Here is a 16,619-nt window from a genome sequence, read left to right on the forward strand (position 1 = left end):
CACAGCACTTAACTTGCGATTGTGCAAGTAACTCACAAGGCTCGTCGACGTTCTCTTTCTAAAAATTCGCAAGTATACTGCGACAACTCGGAGTACCCAGCGAGTCCTACGATATGGGTCTGCGAGGAGTTGATAGTACGAACTCGGGCGCAAACGAGTGGAAGAGATGGAGGGGTTGAAACGGATGTCGGCAGTGGAGATGGTGTGTATCGAGCCGCGGAGGCGGCAAACCAGGGCAAACATGACCGCAGGCGCACAATCCAGTGACCACGGACCTGCGCGGAAGTTGTGACCTATAGCGCGGGAAGCCGTGCCTTGATGAGGCCCTGGTCACTCGCGTCCTAGATGAAGTGGAATGCCCGTCTGACCACACGGCACCACTTCATGCCCCGAAGGGGGGATACTTGTCGGCGCATGCCGCACGCCCATGCGAAGATCCAGGAGAGCCCGCCAGTGTGGACGTCCGAAGGCACGTTGCCTGTGGGCGGGAAATCCAACGTTGAAGGCTCGTCAAGACTGTGGCATGAGGAGTCGCCGCGGCGTGAGGAACAACGAAGGTGGAAAGGGGTATAATAGCGATGATGGATGGTGCACGGTCATGACGTGTGCGCTATGCTTGGAGAAGCCGCCATGCAGGCCGTCGGCTACATAGCGGATCTCGAAGACGATGTGTTCAATGGCGGTCTGTCGCGGGGGTCGAGTCTGATGTTCGCATGTTGTGGGCCCGTTCTCATGTACGGAAAGGGCAGACGCGTATTTCCAAAGTCATTCATCAGATCAGCCTCTGTAGCCACTGTACGAGGAAGTTAGCGTCACGATAATGCCAGGTGAAGCGGGAGAACTCGCCATATTTGTCTAGAAATGCGAATTGATCCCGCAATCGTGTCCGCCTCATCTCCCACAGGACGGTTTCGACCTGACCGTAGAATGCAATAGGATCCATTGGAGCCTGTATGTCTTCGCATTCAAAAGCGTATCCATCAATGATGAAGCAGAGAGGAGCAATCGCGAAGAGCGACTCCGCGAACAACTCGACATCTCCCAGAACGCTATCCTGAGCCCCAAGGTACCGGAGGCTCGTGTTAGGCCGGAATCCTGGAAGAGAGGTCACAACGCCTACATCGGTACTGGTAGCATCCAACGAGATGTGCAATCTTTCCAATTGAGGACAATTGTGCAGAAGATGCGCCAATCCCGCCCAGGTGATATCGGAGTTGGTAGCGAAGCCGTATTCCCCGATGTAGAGGGTGACCAGACGCGGCCACGCGAGGCTGATCCGTGTTATGTCGTCGTTGTCGAACACCACGATGAAGGGCGACCACAAGATGAACCTTCGCATACAATGGAAGTCCAAAAGTGGTTCGATATCCTCGATCTCGAGGAAGGATTCCTGGGTTGGATGCCATGTTTCTTGCAAAGGCGTCATGATCTCAAGCACATGTAAGGACGACAGGGAACAGTGCTGACGGAGAACTGTGGAGAATTCAGCGAGGTCGGGAGGAAGCGGCCATTGTTCGACCGTAATATCCAAGGTGAACAAACGGCAGGAGCCCATTATTTGAAGTAATTCAATACACGAGGATAATGCGGGGCAAACAAGATAGAGTGATTGCAAGGAAGAGAACGGGGGATGTGTGGTAGCATGGTAAAGGGACTGCAAGTTGTGCGCGTCCTCGGCGTTGATCCGGAGGCGTACTTTCCGCAAGTGTGGTCGCTCAGCAAGATATTGAAGGAATTCAGGGTACCAGGATTGCTCGGTTGTCACGATGAAGCTCTCCAAACGCGGACACCGGAGAGCAAATCCGACGGCTGCTTCTACGACGGCATCGGGTTGCGGCGAGAACGTCTCGAGCTGGGTGAGGTTAGGGCACAAATCCACGATTGCTGACAACTGGCAAGCCAGGGACAGAGGTCCGCAGTCAGCCACGCATGTTGAGTTGGGGCCGAGTGAGAGACAGGTCAAGTGTGAGCCGAAAAAGATGGGGAGAAGACGCCTGAAGGAACACGGGCAGTCGTCCCACCGGAGCTTCGTGAGGTTTGGAAAGAGAGTCTGCCGACGAGACAGACAAAGCTTGTCTATGACATCCCACTCGACGTAACGTCGGCGCCCGAGCTTGCTTGGTAACTCGTCATTGAGCTTCTCACGGTCGGCGAACTCGAATCGACAATACCCAAGCTCCTTGATACGGCGGGCGTAGTAATGGAATCTCGACCAGTCGGATGCCATGGGCAACCTTGCGAAGGACTTAATTGGTGTTTATAGGAAGTTAACGAGGCGAGAAGTGTGAATGAAGACATACGATGTCATAGTCCGGCGTATTCTGAAAGTCATACCCTACGATGACCTCCTCCCACACGTCCTCCGGGAAAGTCCTCAAGATAGGTCCAAGATTACTCTGATAACGCCAGAGAATATCCAGTGTCGGCTCTAAGAAAGTGCGGCATGTCCTGGCCAACGACGCCAATGTCCGATTGAAGTCAGTGTACTGATGGTAGCCCCAAGTAGGGTAGGTTTCGGGAAGCTGCATATTGACGAAGGATAAGATGTGTGAGAATACCTCAGGGGATCGGAAACAGGCATGCATGATGATGCATATGAGGAGGAAGCGCGTTCGGAGAGTCCACGGTGTAAAGAGGAGGAGCCTGGAGGGGAATTGTTGTCGACTTCGAAGAGGCGAGGGTCGGGTTGACGTTGAATAACTACGTATGTAACTACGCCCTTATTCAATGTAATAACTTGCGGGCCCGTACAGTATGCGTGGGAAAACCTAACTCACAAGGACAGAGTTATCACTGAATCGCTCGCGCGACTACTATCCTGTGTCGGCGAGCTACCGTTGTGCGAGTTGATAACGTGGATTGATAGGGAGTATTATGGTACGTTGTACATATGTGCTATCGAAGAGAAGGCGTCTTGGAGAACCCGTGAGCGAGGAGGCGGGCGGGCCGAAAAGCCGAGCGTGCGTGTGTGTTCAGCGAGCGCGATGTCGCCTGCGGCGAGCACGACATGATGGGAGCCTGGCGTGGTTTTAGAAAACTGCGTCGCCGGATTAGGTGCGCCAGCTCTGCTGGACGCTGGGTCCTGGCCCTCTCCGGCTCAACCAGCCCCCCGCACTGACCGCAACGTCTGGGTCCCGCCAATCCAACGTCGATAATCACCCGAGATCCTGTTTGCGAGACGAATACACGTCGTGCGCCAGAGGTGGGCTACCTGAGAGAGAAATGGAGACGGTAGCGGCGGTGGTAATCGAGCGGGTATGGCGGTAAGATACGAAGATAGTAGTGGCGCGAGTTTGACTGTAGCCAAGTCCGTCTGGAGTGTTGTCGAATGCAGAGGATTGCATCGCAAGTGATGTGGTTTGAAGACTAGATAGCCAAGATGTCGGTCTCAATTATGGTAAAGGAGCTTGGACGGCATAGCACTCACCGGGTCAATTGCAGGCCCGTGCTTCTCCGGCACCACTAATGGGCTGATTCGTGCTTCGAGCATGACCTGATAGAGAGCAAACAATGGGCAACGCACTGTCATGATGAGCATGAGGTAATGCTCACTTTGTGGACGGCGTCGAAGCACCCGTATGTTTCATTGGAGTTTTTATCTTGTTTTTGGGCTGAGTATTCTTCGCATAACATCCCATTGACATACTCCCACCATTCTTGGGCACTGGCAGCGAAGCAACTCGGCTGCTGTACAGTGAGCGGAGGAGCAAGCTGTACGGACACGAGGACTTACCAATTTGCATGGCCATTTGTGACCTTCCGAGCAGACGCGGCTGATGGCGAAGAGGGCGAGGAGGAGGACGAGGACGAAGACGAGAACGTCTTGTAAGCATAGGAGCTCATGGGGCGGTCGCCACAGATCTCCCATCCCGTTGAGGTATGGGCGAAGTCCACAAGCCAAGGATGGGGACCCAGATTGGAGAGCGACAACCCATCTTATACCGCAGTATCCAGTGCGTGGCGAGGACGAATTTGCGGAGAAGATAGCCGAGCAGGCAGCACTAGACGAAGAGGATGCTCAAGTGGGCAAGTCGACCGTGAACGGACCTATACGCAGCTGTTCGAAATCCTAGGACCTCAACGCACGCTACACACGTGTTGGAGGATTGCGGTGCGCAGGAGTCATGCAATATGATGGTTCAGAGTGGATATGGTAGAGTTGGGGCGACGCGTCAGGTAGTGGCGGAGTGTCGGGTGTATCCGGTATGATGTCGAGCCCAGTGTATGGGAAGGAGAAAAGAGAAAGGTGCCGAGGGACGCCATGATATTAGGATCACCACGTAGATGCGTCCAAATCGACGAGAATGGAGGGGAAGTGATAATGAGGGAGACCAGAGGGAGGGCAATGAACGTACGATGGGCCACGCGTAGGAGGGTCTATGGGGACGAAGCTGGCCAGGCACAACTAGCGGTGAGACGGAGCGGTGGTGCGGATCAGAACGTCCCAGGTACGCCGAAACTTCGCGAGAGTTGAAGCTGTGACATACTCGTGGACGGACTGGCAGTGCTCGAGAGGAGGGAACGAACTCGGGAGACTGCTGCGCGTCACGCTTATGAGGATGTGGCGTGGCACGTCGGGCATTTGCTGAGGGCGGAAAAGGAAGCAACTCGATATCCTCGTCTCTAATTGAGTATATGAGCACATCTTGCATCTGCGAGAAGCAGCGCACCCACCAGCGAAGTCCAGAGAATGGCCATCGCGCGACAATAGATGTAAGCGCCTATACATGCAGACTGGGTGTGACGTACCTCCCACCGGCGAGTTCCAGGACAACCATTTTGAGTCTAACCATTTAGGCTTCTGTACCACACAGATGGTGGGTCTGGAGAGATCAGCTCATCATGAGGAAGATTTGACTAGTGGAACGGAGGGAAATGGCTCTTCCGCGTCGGAACTCAGGAGAGGAGTGGCTCAACTTGGGCCTAGTCACTCTAGTGCTCGCACGCGCGCCCACAGCTGGCAGTGCAAACACAGCGTCGGAAAGTCACTACTATATTTCGATGAACGCGGACACTGCCTGGAGCATAAGGCTGCACAAGTCGAGCGCGAACGCATGTCGCGATGTTGGATACTGTCAAGCGAGATGTTCCTTGATCACCGCATGCGCCCACAAAAGTAGAATCACTCACAGCGGGTGCTACATAGACAGTCTCAACGGGTCTAACTTTGCTGCTGAGTAGAAGGATCTTCAAGGGAGCAAGGCCGCCGAGGAGCTTACAGTGCGCCCACTCGTCCATGGTCACGTAATACAGAGCCAAGTGTTCAGTCCGCACACCCGCGGACACACACGGCAACCTATAGGAATTCAAATTTACCGATGAGTAGCGACACATCTTTCAGGCGGAAAACGTACTCGTGGACTGTTGTGGTTAACTGAAAGCTGGATAGGGTGCCGTTGCAACGGGGACCTGAAACTGAGATGCCTGGACTCACCTCGAAGCTCGCGCCCTGTACTGTTCTAGGAGTACAGCTGAGCATTCAAATTCATACATGTCTCGCAGTTACAAACTTATGAAAGTCAAATTGACCGCGGATACGAAGAAGTTACGAGACGGAGTCCGATGCGAGAGCCGCAGTCCAGCATATAGACGCTCCTCGGCTGTTGCCTTAATGGGCGCCTGAGGGGAAATGGTCCGTGCGTGGGAAAGTGAGGTGGCTGCGTTCGGGGGTAATTGAGGTTGTGACAATGCCTTGTCGCGATCTGTCACCTCCCATAATCCTGTGACGCCTGCGCAATGGCGTCCTCGACGCACGCCGCCTCCGACGTCGGCCACGACAACCACGACAGTGTCCTCGTCCCCGCCCACGGCGAGCACAACTCTATGCAACACGTTTACAAGGGCAAGAACGCCCGCTCATGGCAGCAACTCCCCGGAGAGATTGTCAGGCATGTCGTCCATGTCGCTTATTGGTCTGCGCCACCGGCCGGCTTAACGTCTTGTCCAGACTGATCACCACATTCTACCTCCTCGACGCATCCGCTACCGGATACTGTCCGAACGCATGGGAGCCGCGGGAGCTATGGCCGCAACGGTTCGCATTTACGACATTCCGAGACGCGTTGGAAGTTGAGAGAGTTATGCACCTCTTCCCGGCGTGGAAGTGCCATCGTGAGTGTCCAGTATCTCGTTCTCCATGTCATTTTGCGAGAATACGGTGGGATGTATGCGCGGAGGGCGGTGGTTAGGATCGTCATCGACGCGTCGAGTCGCGACGCGTCCTAGGATTGCTTCCGCGTCTTCTACCGCCCAAGGCATCATTACGAGGCTGTCTCGGCATGAGAACAACCATGCTCGCTTCGCAATTGTATGCTTCGTTTCCCCACACAAATTATCGTCCCTGTCGCCCCTCGCATATATTCCTCCCGTTGTGGATGGTGGCACGCCTCTCCAATATTCCCGCGCTGCCCTCCTCTAGCTGTTTCTTTACTGACCCACTTTCTCCAGTGGAGAGTCACTTATTCTGGAACAAGGCGTGTGCCTTGCTTGATCCCTTGGGTTCTCTGAATCATCACCTCACCGTCGTTCACCCCACGGCGGGCTCGCAAGTAGCCGTCGCCCCACGCATCACCATGTACCGCCATTACCGGTCCATGCTGGACGTCTCGTGCGCGGTGTGCCGAGTCAACTACCCATACAACAACGAGGGTTTGTGCGCTGGAAGCGCGAAACGCTCCGTCAACACCCCCACTCTCGGCATCATCAGTCTCTGCAAAGAGCACCGGAAGACGGCCGCCTTTTGTGGCATTTGTCTGCGGGAAGCACCGAGGGGAGAATTTGAGGACGATTACTCGCAAGGCCTCGGGATCGCCTGCGCGGAGAACGAGGACGAGGAGACTTGGCCCGGTATCGACGCGACATGCCGAGCATGCCGCAACGAAGCCTTCTGGCGGCGAGTCAACATGCGGCGGGAGTGGCAGGAAGCGGTCGACAGTCGACGATGGGCGACGTTAGACTGGGAGACGAAGCAGTCGGTGGAGTCGTTCATCGATATGGGCGAGGGTTCAATACGGGATGTGCTGCAGATCGCCGAGGAGAAGCATTGGCTCCGGAGATTCACCAAGCTCGGTGACATGCTACAGCAAGCTCTTGCGGCGTCGAGGTATGCATCCCGAGCTGAGGCCGGCGAGGCTTATGCGAGCGATGAAGAGCTCAGTGACGAGGACATGGATGACCCGGAGATGCTCAGTCTTACGGAGGACGCTGGAGGTATCAAGGAATTGGCGCTCAACGACTGGGCCCGCAACCGCATCCTTGACGGCCACTGGATCACCCCGGCCGACGAATGGTTCGGATATACGAACCAAGCCCGACCACGCCTCGCCCCTGCCGTACACCCGTGCCCATGGAATCGACGTTCCGTGTATGAGGGTGCCCTCGACGATGGCCAGGGTGACGAGGCCCAGGAGCTTCAGCATCCGCGTCCCAAGACGCTAGTTCCTCACCCTCCTTCTTTCGGTCTCTGCGAGCAGACCTACCGCGCGTTCAATAGGCAGATGCGCGAGATCCTCTTACCTCCGATGCGAAACCTCGTACGCAAGCTCGTCATGGAATGCACGGCAGACGGGACCGATCCTGCCATCCGTGCGGTTAGGATGACCGTCGAAGACCTCGTCAGCGAATTGCGAGACGAGTCTACGTGGTACAACGGGATCGATTGGCTCGAGCGGCGGGCCAACGCGCGCATGGAGGCAGACCGACGGCACGCGAAGGACGATGACTCCTCGTCGTCATCGTCGCGCTCGGACGGCTCCCACACGACTAGTCCTGTACTATCCACTACGACCCTACAAACTACCCCATCTCCACCTCCAACCGGCAAGGATGATGAGATCGTTGTGTCCTCTCCCTTCGCCGGTGCCCGGTCACCTATATCCCCCGTCATGAAAGCACCGGAGCTCTTGAGGCCGATTCCGTATGTACCTGTTACGACGGAGCACCTACCTCAACACAGCGTGGAGGCCCTCTTATGCGTGCGTGCCATAGTACTCGTGAAGCCGGTTAGTCGCTGATGTCGTGTCGTTGCAGGTGTGGCGCGAGGCATGCGCACCTCTATATCAGTGCCAGTGCTCAATCTGCGAACGAGCCATGTTGAATGCAAACATGGCTTCTGCCACCGTGCCTACCCAAGTTCAGCTCGCAGCGACGCAGATCCAGCCGCAGCAGGTCCCCCAGGTCCAGATCAAGATCCAGGAGGCGCCGATTCGCATGGACGACGAAGACGTCGAGGAAGATGACGATCTTGATGAGTCCGAAGACGAGTCTGAGGAAGGCGAGTCCGAGCGCGGCGACGACACGTCCATCTCCATACCAGAGAGCCCGGTCCTGACATACTCCGTTACCCCTCGCAAACGATCGTCCTCAGACCTCGATGCTGAGGCTGAGTCGGACGCGTTTTCTTTGACGGCGTCGACCACCACCACGGATGCCGATCAGTCTGAGCAATCAGACCGGAGTCGTACGCCACCTAAGCGGATGAGGAGAGAAGGTTCCTATGATCTGTCCCAAGCGTCGCCTGTCGCCGTCGCCCCGCCTCCCTCGAGCTCTCCGTTCCGTCAGCGAAAACGGTCAAGTGAAGAGCTCGAAGAGGACAGTGGCGTCTTACCTATCGCGGGTAAGAGGCTGCGGGCTGACCTCGTCGACCGACCGCCACCGTCAACGCTAGCGTCGGCCATCGCCACGCCAATCGGGTCTTCAGAGAAGACTGCGGTGGTCGCGACTGGCGCATCAGCAAACTAGACTTGTCTTCGGCGTTCGGGCGCGCGTCTCGGCGGGGAGGGCGTGGTCATGAGGTGGACGATGGACGGCTGGGGTGATTGGGTGGCTCGATGGCTGGGCGAGTGCTCCCTGATATACCGTTCACGCAATGAGGACCGCGTGGCCTCCACACGTCGTCTGGGGACGCCTCCTGCCCTACACAGCTGCCGGGGCTGAATGAGACCTTTTAGGCCCTATGCGCGCGACGTAGCACGAATTCAGGGCGTGACACTTACCGCGGGTCCGCTGCGATCGATGGGCGATCCGCGCTGGACATGCAGATCTCGCCTTTCATTCGTCAACGTTTCGACTATCACCACCCACAATCCCCGAGGCGCGAACCGAGCGCTCGACGGACCTACTTGTTGCGGCGTTCCTGATGTTCTTGCCCTGGCTGGTCGCCTGATTGCATTGCATTCACATCTCCTTCCTTCCTGATTCGAGCTGCTCGGTACGCGGACCATCATGAGAAGACCAAGACGACGAGGATCGCGGAGCTTCACGTTACGCTTGGTCACAACATGAGGCTCGGGGAGGACACCATATCCCTTTCCTTATCTGCCCTTCTTGTACGTACTCCCTTGTTTCATTTCCCCTTTCTGTCGTGCCCGCGCTTGCTTGTCTTGTCTGCTCTTGTATCTCACTTCCAGGGCGCCGCCGGCTTGTCTGGCGTGCATCCACATTATGCTTGCCTATTCCTCTTTTCCCTTCTATTCGTCCCTCTACCCGTGTATCTTGTATACTAGCATGGCGGTCTTCGTCATGAAACCCCAACTCCATCCTCCGACCGCTCCGAGTCTCACCCCCTTTCCTCTTTCTTTCTTGATTCCCTGATTGTCCTCTTATGTATCCCACTCTCCGCGCCCTCCCAGCCTCGTGTCCTCCCATCCTCGGTCCCGTCTTCCGGACGTCTGCGTCGATCGTCGCGTGGCCATCTGCAAGTCCACGGCTGCCTCTTGGTCCCTCCTACCCCCTCCCCATTCCGACGCTTGAGTCTCGCTCGGTTCGTCTCCGCCATCACCATCCTCCGATCCCAATTTACCATCCGGCCTCCTACATCCTCACGCCGACCTCGGTCTCCGTTCCGCATCGTCCACGCTTTGAATCGTGCTATGAAAGCTCGTGCTTGCAATTACCCTCCACCTCATATCACATCTTCGTCCTCCACTGTAGCTATCCCACGTTCCAGAACCCGCTTGCCAGACCCGCCTACCTTGTCTCACAGCGCGAGACGCTGAAAGGGATGGTGGGGAGCGAGCGGGTAGGACAATCTGCGTGCGCAATGTTTGTAGAAGTCACCAAGTATCAAGTAGCAGTAGTATCGTGACGGACATACTGACTACACGGTTGTTTGCGAGTTGTGCGCTGTATCCCGTGTGTACCTGTACTAGTATATAGCTTCTTGAATACATCGCGCTGTTTTTTTTTGCTCGGCATCTTCGGGGAGTCGGGACCGTATACAGTTGGACGCAGAACTCAAGCGACGAGAACGAGGCGCGCCCAGCTGCCAGGAAACGGGCGCTTACTCTGCTTGGACTGCGACATTGATCATCGCACGCGCGACGTACGCGTTCATTTCGCTGGTAAAATGAATGCATCCGTGCTCCATGAGGACCTACACTGATTCATGAATTGTGTAGCTCGGATATGACCCGCGCAGCGCGAGGGAACCTCGGGACGACTCCCGGTCGATGTCGACACAAACCGTGACGGTAGCCTCAAGCTGTAATTTGATCCCACTCAGTCGCAACGATTTTCGCCGATGTCTGGTTGTAGCGACGCCACATCCACCTTTTGCGAATATGGTGAGTCTCTTTTGGTACCTTGTGATATGCTATGGGGCGCGATTGTGACCTCTCCTTTCGACGCTCAAGGGGATAGCATGGCCGGGGACAGGTTGAGGCGTTCATGGCCGATGCCCCAGACCCTGACCAACTCGTAAGCAATTTCACCAGCGTCGCATCGATGAACTAGTGTGCGGAAGGCTATGGCCTGCATGACTTCTTGTGCCTCTCTTCCCGCCATACCGCATCGCCCTTCAGAGTCGCTGACGCGTCCCTATCTGCAGGTTAGGCAGTAAGGCCGCCCGCCGACGCAGCCTCCAATGAGGCCCACATGCACTTCGGACCTCGTCATGCCCTCGTGGCGTCGCCATCTGTGCTTCTGTAGGCGCATCAGGCTCTTCTGTCTGGAGGTCGAGCGCAACGGCCGGGACGTGTCGCCGACTTCTCTGCGAAGGTGGGGCTTCGCCTGGTGCTTCGCCACCAGGTGCACAGCAGAACGAGTTCTCGAGCATGCCATACCATGTTGAGAAATTATGCAATACCAACGTACGGAGTACGCAATTCAATCGCTGCGACTCGGGCGCGGTCCAGTTTCCCCATCTCCCACCAGGCCATGCCATGAAGACTCGAAGCGAGCGACGTATGGTGGATATGGTCCGTCTCGCAAGCTCGATGAGTATGCACGCATTTTCTGACGCAACTTGAAGGTGAGTGTAAAGTGAGCGACGGCTTGAGCCTTGCCCGACTTAAGTATGTTGACGGATTCCTCAATTAGGCGCCCGGAGTTATTGTATCCTCTAGGCTCTTGTTAACGTTGTCATGGCAGGTCAAGACAACGCTCGGCACTCCTCCTCTCCCAGACCCAGTATGTAAATGTCTCTCTCGACTCGAGGGCGACTCCCAAGCCTTGAAGAGACAAGTATTGCTGCTTGGCCCATCCCCATCCCGATGTGTCGAGCCCTCTACTCCGAGTCCACCCTACTGGGAAGCATGTTGGCAGTGCGCCCCGCGATGAAATCTCCACTTCACGGCATTCTGCTCCGGCCAACCCGCAGCTCGTTCCCTCGAGAACCTTCTGCAGCGCTCGGCTGGGCAGTATCTCGCCTTCTGTCTTTCTTCCTGCACACTTGGGCTCGGAATTTCATCACACCCGCCGCCGTGCCAACTCCTGATCTCCAGATCGTGCCTCCCACTTCCTTCAGGCGTCAAGGTGCGTCAGCACCGACTACCAACTTGGTAAACCATGCTCCGTCGACGCTACCATCCACCTCCTGCCTCATGTCTACGACCTCCTGCCTCGTGGAGTCTACCGACGTTGGACCTGTACTGCCCTCGACTCGTGCTCCCTGGTGAAGTATATATGCCCGGATGAGACGAATGGGTCCTCACCGATCCGCGGATGTCCCAACCCTCGCAGAGACGTATCCACGCTGCTCCGTCTCAACGCCATATACCCGGGATGTCCGCGTCGCGTCACCAATCTTCTCGCTCGGACTCCAGTCGCCCCTTCGCACCCCTGCACGGCTTACATTATCAATCCTATAATTCGCTCAGTACCCTCCCCACCCTCGGTTCCTCCTGCCAACTCCCCGTCAATACCAACAGGCCACGGGGCCATGCCTCGTCCACATCCAAATCCTCCAAGGTACCCTCATCGGCCTATCCGGTGGCGCCTGCGCCGTCTGGCCAGCAGGTGCCTACATCCTTGAGCCACTCGCACTGTGCGCGTCGGCCAGCCCCATCGCATGCCGGCTCTCAAGGAATATACCCAGCTCCTTCGAGGGCGGGCTCAGATGGCAGGTCTTCTAAACGCCGTCCTCCTGCACACGCCCTCCCTTCCTCCTTCCAGACGATTGCGCCAAAGCGAGCATCGCCTGTCGCCACCTCTCCGAGCTATCCCGGCCAGTCGGCTCTACACCTATTGCACGGCCAACGTCCCGGCCTTGACGTCGGCAACTCGAGTCTGCGGTCGTCACCGCATACGAGCAGTTCAGGGAACAGTCGGAAAGTAAATTATTACATGGACACTCGTCCGGCTTATAGAACGACTTACACTATGGGAAGGACTGATCCACCTCCGATTCATCGCCATCTGTAGTGAACGGACGCCGATGATGTATCGGACACGGACTTGGTTCTGCTGCGTTACAGCCTAAGTATTACATCAGGCATTTTTGTTCCACCACCGGACATAGTAGGATACACGTTACAGTATTTCTTAATCTCGGGCCTATACCCCAGTTATCTTGCTCGAAGCCTGTGCATACTTACGCATCTTCTGTCTTTTGCATGGCCTGTGCAAGCAGTATGTAATCACATATTCATCGGGCGATAGCGCCAATCAGACCTCGCGATCGAGATTTCGACCTCGCATTGGTAGGACAACACCGATTAACTGACGACGACCCCAAGCCCAGGCTCCAGCAACCATGCACTACTGTCTCGAAGTCCCGGAGATCTTCCAGCGCATCCTTGACTTTGTGTTGGTGGTCCTTTGGGAAGAGGGCAACTTATACGGGGGGTACCATCAGACCGCCTTTTCCAACGCCATCCTTGGAGCACTGGCACGGACATGCCGCCTCTTCCTTGAGCCCACACTCGATGCCCTCTGGCGGAACCAGCTAACTTTGGGTCCTCTGATTCGCACGCTGCCTGAGGATGCTATTGAAGAAGTTGTACAGACAACACTCTATAAAGACTCCATGTGTGATACTACGTACCATCTCGTGAGTTATCCGCCCTTTTCTCGAAGTACTCCTACGACACGGCGCTGACTGCATTCAGAAGCTCAAACGGCCTCTGGGAGCGTCCGATTGGACCCGATTTGACTACTACGCTGGACGTATCAGGTCCCTCGGACACTACCTTGTTGAATTTGCCGATCAAGACCAAAGTACATGGTCCCTATTCTCAGAAGGCTACTGTCGGCGGCCGGTCACTCGCGAGCTGCTCACGAGCCTCTCTGTTTATCGCCGCATCTCTACGATGTTGCCTCGACTCCGCCGCTTGAGGTGGACAGTACACGACGTCTCCTACACAGATTACCTTCCGATGTTCCTCGGGCCAAACCTCACGACCCTCTCAATAGCCGTTTTCCAGAATAATTTCGGTGCGAAGGAGAGAGCGTCTGAAGAGCAGTACGACAGGCTAGTCCATGTTATCGCGAATCTCGATATACTCTGTCCATCCCTCACTACGTTCGAGATGTGGACACTGCAGAAGCCCCATATCATAGACGCCGCACTTTACTTCGCCTTCAATTGCAAAAACCTTGAAGGCTTCTGCGTTCACCTCGAGCGCGAGCCACCTTACTCTGAGGACCTCCTCTTCCACCTCGCCACTCTCGAGTCGTTACGGTCAGCTTATCTGGCCTTCAACGAAGATACGGCAGCCATGGACATGTCATTCCTGTCACCGCTTCACTACCCCTTCCCATCGCTCGACTCGCTGTACATGACGACTCCGACACTATCCTCCTGCACCGAGCTCATCAGAGCCATGCATACATGCCGACTGCGGATTGTCTCCTTCGAATTCTTTGAGCACTCAGACACCTTGGAGCTGTACAACCTCCTCCTGACCCTGCATGACCGCTGCTCGCACAATACGTTGCAGTCACTCTTCATCGAGGACAACTGCTCGCCGGTCGGAGAATTTTGGCTCTCTCCACACACTCACTACCTCACCATCGACATCCTACACCCGCTCCTAATGTTTCCCCATATGCGGGCGCTTTGGATCGCTATGCCCCTCGTCGGCCGCCTCAACGACGATGATCTCGCACACATCGCCAACACATGGCCTCTACTCATTGATCTCCAACTACTCAACCATTACCGCTGGTACGAGAGACCACAGATAACGTGGGCAGGGGTGGCGTACCTCACATGGAACTGTCCGCAGCTCATCGAGCTGGCACTAGCAGTGGACACCGCGATCGACAATGTCGTGAAGGTATGCAGGGAACCGCAATTTAGGCCCAACCGGTCCCTGCGCTTCCTCGATATGTTGGATTCTCCGCTAGGGGACCTCGAGGTGGCGTTCCGGTCCATACACGCTTTCGCACCCTTGGTGTTGGCCGTCCACGGAAAAGAGCGGGTCGACCGTAGTGATGAGGAAGAGGATGCGTCCCAAGGTCCACTGATGGATGATCCTTACGCGCACTATGAGGCACTCGGGACCATGTTGCGGCGACAAGCCTCAATCGACGCCGGAGAGATGGATCCCGAACAGCTGCCTACATGGGGTGAGTTTACCACTTTCGCATCAATTTAGCTCAGTCACTCACGCGCACGTCTTTATACAGCCGAGACAGAGATGGAGGAAATGAATCCTTGGGGAAGCTGGTCTGCGCCGTCAGCTGGCGGCGGCTACGAACCTCAGGCTAAGAAGTTCGTCACCGATTTCGCGCTTTAGCCTTCGGTATGGATGGATTCAGGAGTATATAATCTTTCGGACCCAATGGTTAAGATAGATGAGGACATGGAGTAAGTACGAGTACATACTGAGTACCCCAAGTTCGAGGTCGCTCGATCAACAAAGGTCCGGAATAAGTAACTTGTCCCAACTGATAGGATTCAAACCCAGTCGTAGTGTTCATCTATCGGAGTGCATATATTGAATCGGAGACGGTCCTGATGATGGGGATAATCATGGTGATGCGCTTGTTGTCGAGCTTGCCTCAACTTGCCTTTTATCTTCCTCCATCAGCCATCGTACAAGCTCGCTCGCCAGGTCTCTCCATGTCTTCGACGAGCATAAATCGAGGAAGATCGGTACTCAGAGACGCATCTCTGAGCCAACCCACCGCCAGATTTGACTACTGAGGTGCTTGATCGTGCGCGATCGACACGTTGGGCTCAGTACTGCCAACATCGGTGCTTTTCACCTTCCTTTGAACTTGGGGTCTTGCCGTGGAGGGGATGGAGGGCTGATGCCATTGAGCGACCTTCGCAGCGTTGCGTGGGGAGCTGTCGCGTCTTGGGGGTATAGGTACTGTCGATTTTCGTCTTGCTCTCCCTATTTCTCTATTCCATCGAAGAGAGATGTTGTTACTGAGCGGATTATAAGATTGATTATAATTCGCTTGGTAACAAACCCTCCCTTAGAAGGCAGACCCGGATTTTCTCGTCGACTTGGGACCTGTCAACGTTGGACAAAATCGAGCATTGTTCTATCAAAAGTCAGTTGAAGACGGTCGGACATCCTAGCACACGAACGGCGGTTGCGGCATGCTGTATTGGCGTACATCGAGCTTTGGTATTCGTGGTCTTAGCTGCATTGAGAGGTTGCCAGAGCTCGCGATGGTGCAACATGAAGCGCCACTGTGTCGATGTATAACGTACTAGCGATGTCAGAGATAGGTCTCAGGCTCATGAACAGCAATGCTGAGTGGTCGACGAACTGCTGGAAGAATGTAGGATTGTTCCTGAGCTGAGGCGGGCATACGTGTGGTACCCTCTGCCCCTCCGATGGTCTGAACAGTGACGCGCCGTAAGGGCGGCCTCATACTACATCGGTCAGTGACGTATGGACCTACGCTACATGCGCAGCCGACTTCCATGTACACGAGGCTCACAGTCCTGTGCTTATGCGCGCTGAAGTCCCTGCTTCTCTTGCGAAGAAGCGTTCGCGAGGCCTTGTGGACAGCAGTCAGCCTCTGACCCTGCACAGCGGCTCAAAGATCCGGGCACATGGGTTCTTCGTATGCTGCCCAGCTGCACTCTCAACGTTCGAGAGGGCCTGCGTACCGAGATGAGCGGTCAGGCTTATATCCATGTTCATTATGCTTGTCCTCCCGGTAACCATCACTCAAGCGCCGAGAGCTATTGTACTCCTTCGTATTTACTCAGGTCGTCATGACGCGTTACAACAATGGCTTTGACTTCTGGGACGTTCCAGAGGCCATTCAAGACATTCTCTGGGGAGTAAATGTGGGCCGTGCGTGAGGCGTGTCTGGTTTATCGAGCGGTTGAGGGGCGCTCGTAATGGAGGTACGCACTGCCCAATCTACCGCATAGAATTGGACGTACTGATCTCATTTATCTAGATAGTCCTCAGTACAAGGTGCACCATCTT

The 16,619-nt window shown here is 55.6% G+C and overlaps 5 protein-coding genes across 5 annotated transcripts; 4 read left to right on the top strand and 1 right to left on the bottom strand.

Moving 5' to 3' along the window:
* Positions 1–772: 772 nt before the first annotated feature.
* Positions 773–2,585, bottom strand: L226DRAFT_467342 (uncharacterized protein; the record flags this gene model as incomplete). Its single annotated transcript, XM_067676051.1, has 2 exons — positions 773–2,245; positions 2,301–2,585. 2 exons carry the CDS (start codon positions 2,583–2,585, stop codon positions 773–775), a joined length of 1,758 nt encoding a protein of 585 aa, XP_067532783.1.
* A 3,113-nt stretch (positions 2,586–5,698) lies between these two features.
* On the top strand, positions 5,699–8,837 carry L226DRAFT_156945 (uncharacterized protein). The gene is made up of 5 exons (XM_067672495.1): positions 5,699–5,888; positions 5,948–6,111; positions 6,448–7,973; positions 8,029–8,272; positions 8,366–8,837. The coding sequence occupies exons 1-5, from the start codon at positions 5,737–5,739 to the stop codon at positions 8,737–8,739; spliced, it is 2,460 nt and encodes an 819-aa protein (XP_067532784.1). The 5' UTR covers positions 5,699–5,736; the 3' UTR covers positions 8,740–8,837.
* Positions 8,838–9,398: 561 nt separating this feature from the next.
* L226DRAFT_156947 (uncharacterized protein) lies at positions 9,399–10,202 on the top strand. Its single transcript, XM_067672496.1, has one exon. It carries the CDS (start codon positions 9,602–9,604, stop codon positions 10,082–10,084), a length of 483 nt encoding a protein of 160 aa, XP_067532785.1. The 5' UTR covers positions 9,399–9,601; the 3' UTR covers positions 10,085–10,202.
* A 1,331-nt stretch (positions 10,203–11,533) lies between these two features.
* Positions 11,534–12,893, top strand: L226DRAFT_156977 (uncharacterized protein). Its single transcript, XM_067672497.1, has one exon. The coding sequence runs from the start codon at positions 11,941–11,943 to the stop codon at positions 12,637–12,639; it is 699 nt and encodes a 232-aa protein (XP_067532786.1). The 5' UTR covers positions 11,534–11,940; the 3' UTR covers positions 12,640–12,893.
* A 49-nt stretch (positions 12,894–12,942) lies between these two features.
* On the top strand, positions 12,943–15,130 carry L226DRAFT_512047 (uncharacterized protein). Its single transcript, XM_067678324.1, has 3 exons — positions 12,943–13,267; positions 13,326–14,787; positions 14,848–15,130. Exons 1-3 carry the CDS (start codon positions 12,971–12,973, stop codon positions 14,955–14,957), a joined length of 1,869 nt encoding a protein of 622 aa, XP_067532787.1. The 5' UTR covers positions 12,943–12,970; the 3' UTR covers positions 14,958–15,130.
* The last annotated feature ends 1,489 nt before the right edge of the window (positions 15,131–16,619 follow it).

Source organism: Lentinus tigrinus (genome assembly GCF_003813185.1).
Source record: "Lentinus tigrinus ALCF2SS1-7 unplaced genomic scaffold L226scaffold_24, whole genome shotgun sequence".
Taxonomy (NCBI): Eukaryota; Fungi; Basidiomycota; class Agaricomycetes; order Polyporales; family Polyporaceae; genus Lentinus; species Lentinus tigrinus.

Coding starts and splice junctions, on each gene's coding strand:
- L226DRAFT_156977 (XM_067672497.1), top strand. CDS start 11,941: ATGTCCCAACCCTCGCAGAGACGTATCCACGCTGCTCCGTCTCAACGC.
- L226DRAFT_156947 (XM_067672496.1), top strand. CDS start 9,602: ATGTATCCCACTCTCCGCGCCCTCCCAGCCTCGTGTCCTCCCATCCTC.
- L226DRAFT_512047 (XM_067678324.1), top strand. CDS start 12,971: ATGCACTACTGTCTCGAAGTCCCGGAGATCTTCCAGCGCATCCTTGAC. Junction 13,268..13,325: donor GTGATACTACGTACCATCTC/GTGAGTTATCCG, acceptor GACTGCATTCAG/AAGCTCAAACGGCCTCTGGG. Junction 14,788..14,847: donor CGAACAGCTGCCTACATGGG/GTGAGTTTACCA, acceptor GTCTTTATACAG/CCGAGACAGAGATGGAGGAA.
- L226DRAFT_156945 (XM_067672495.1), top strand. CDS start 5,737: ATGGCGTCCTCGACGCACGCCGCCTCCGACGTCGGCCACGACAACCAC. Junction 5,889..5,947: donor CTCCCCGGAGAGATTGTCAG/GCATGTCGTCCA, acceptor CGTCTTGTCCAG/ACTGATCACCACATTCTACC. Junction 7,974..8,028: donor GCGTGGAGGCCCTCTTATGC/GTGCGTGCCATA, acceptor GTGTCGTTGCAG/GTGTGGCGCGAGGCATGCGC.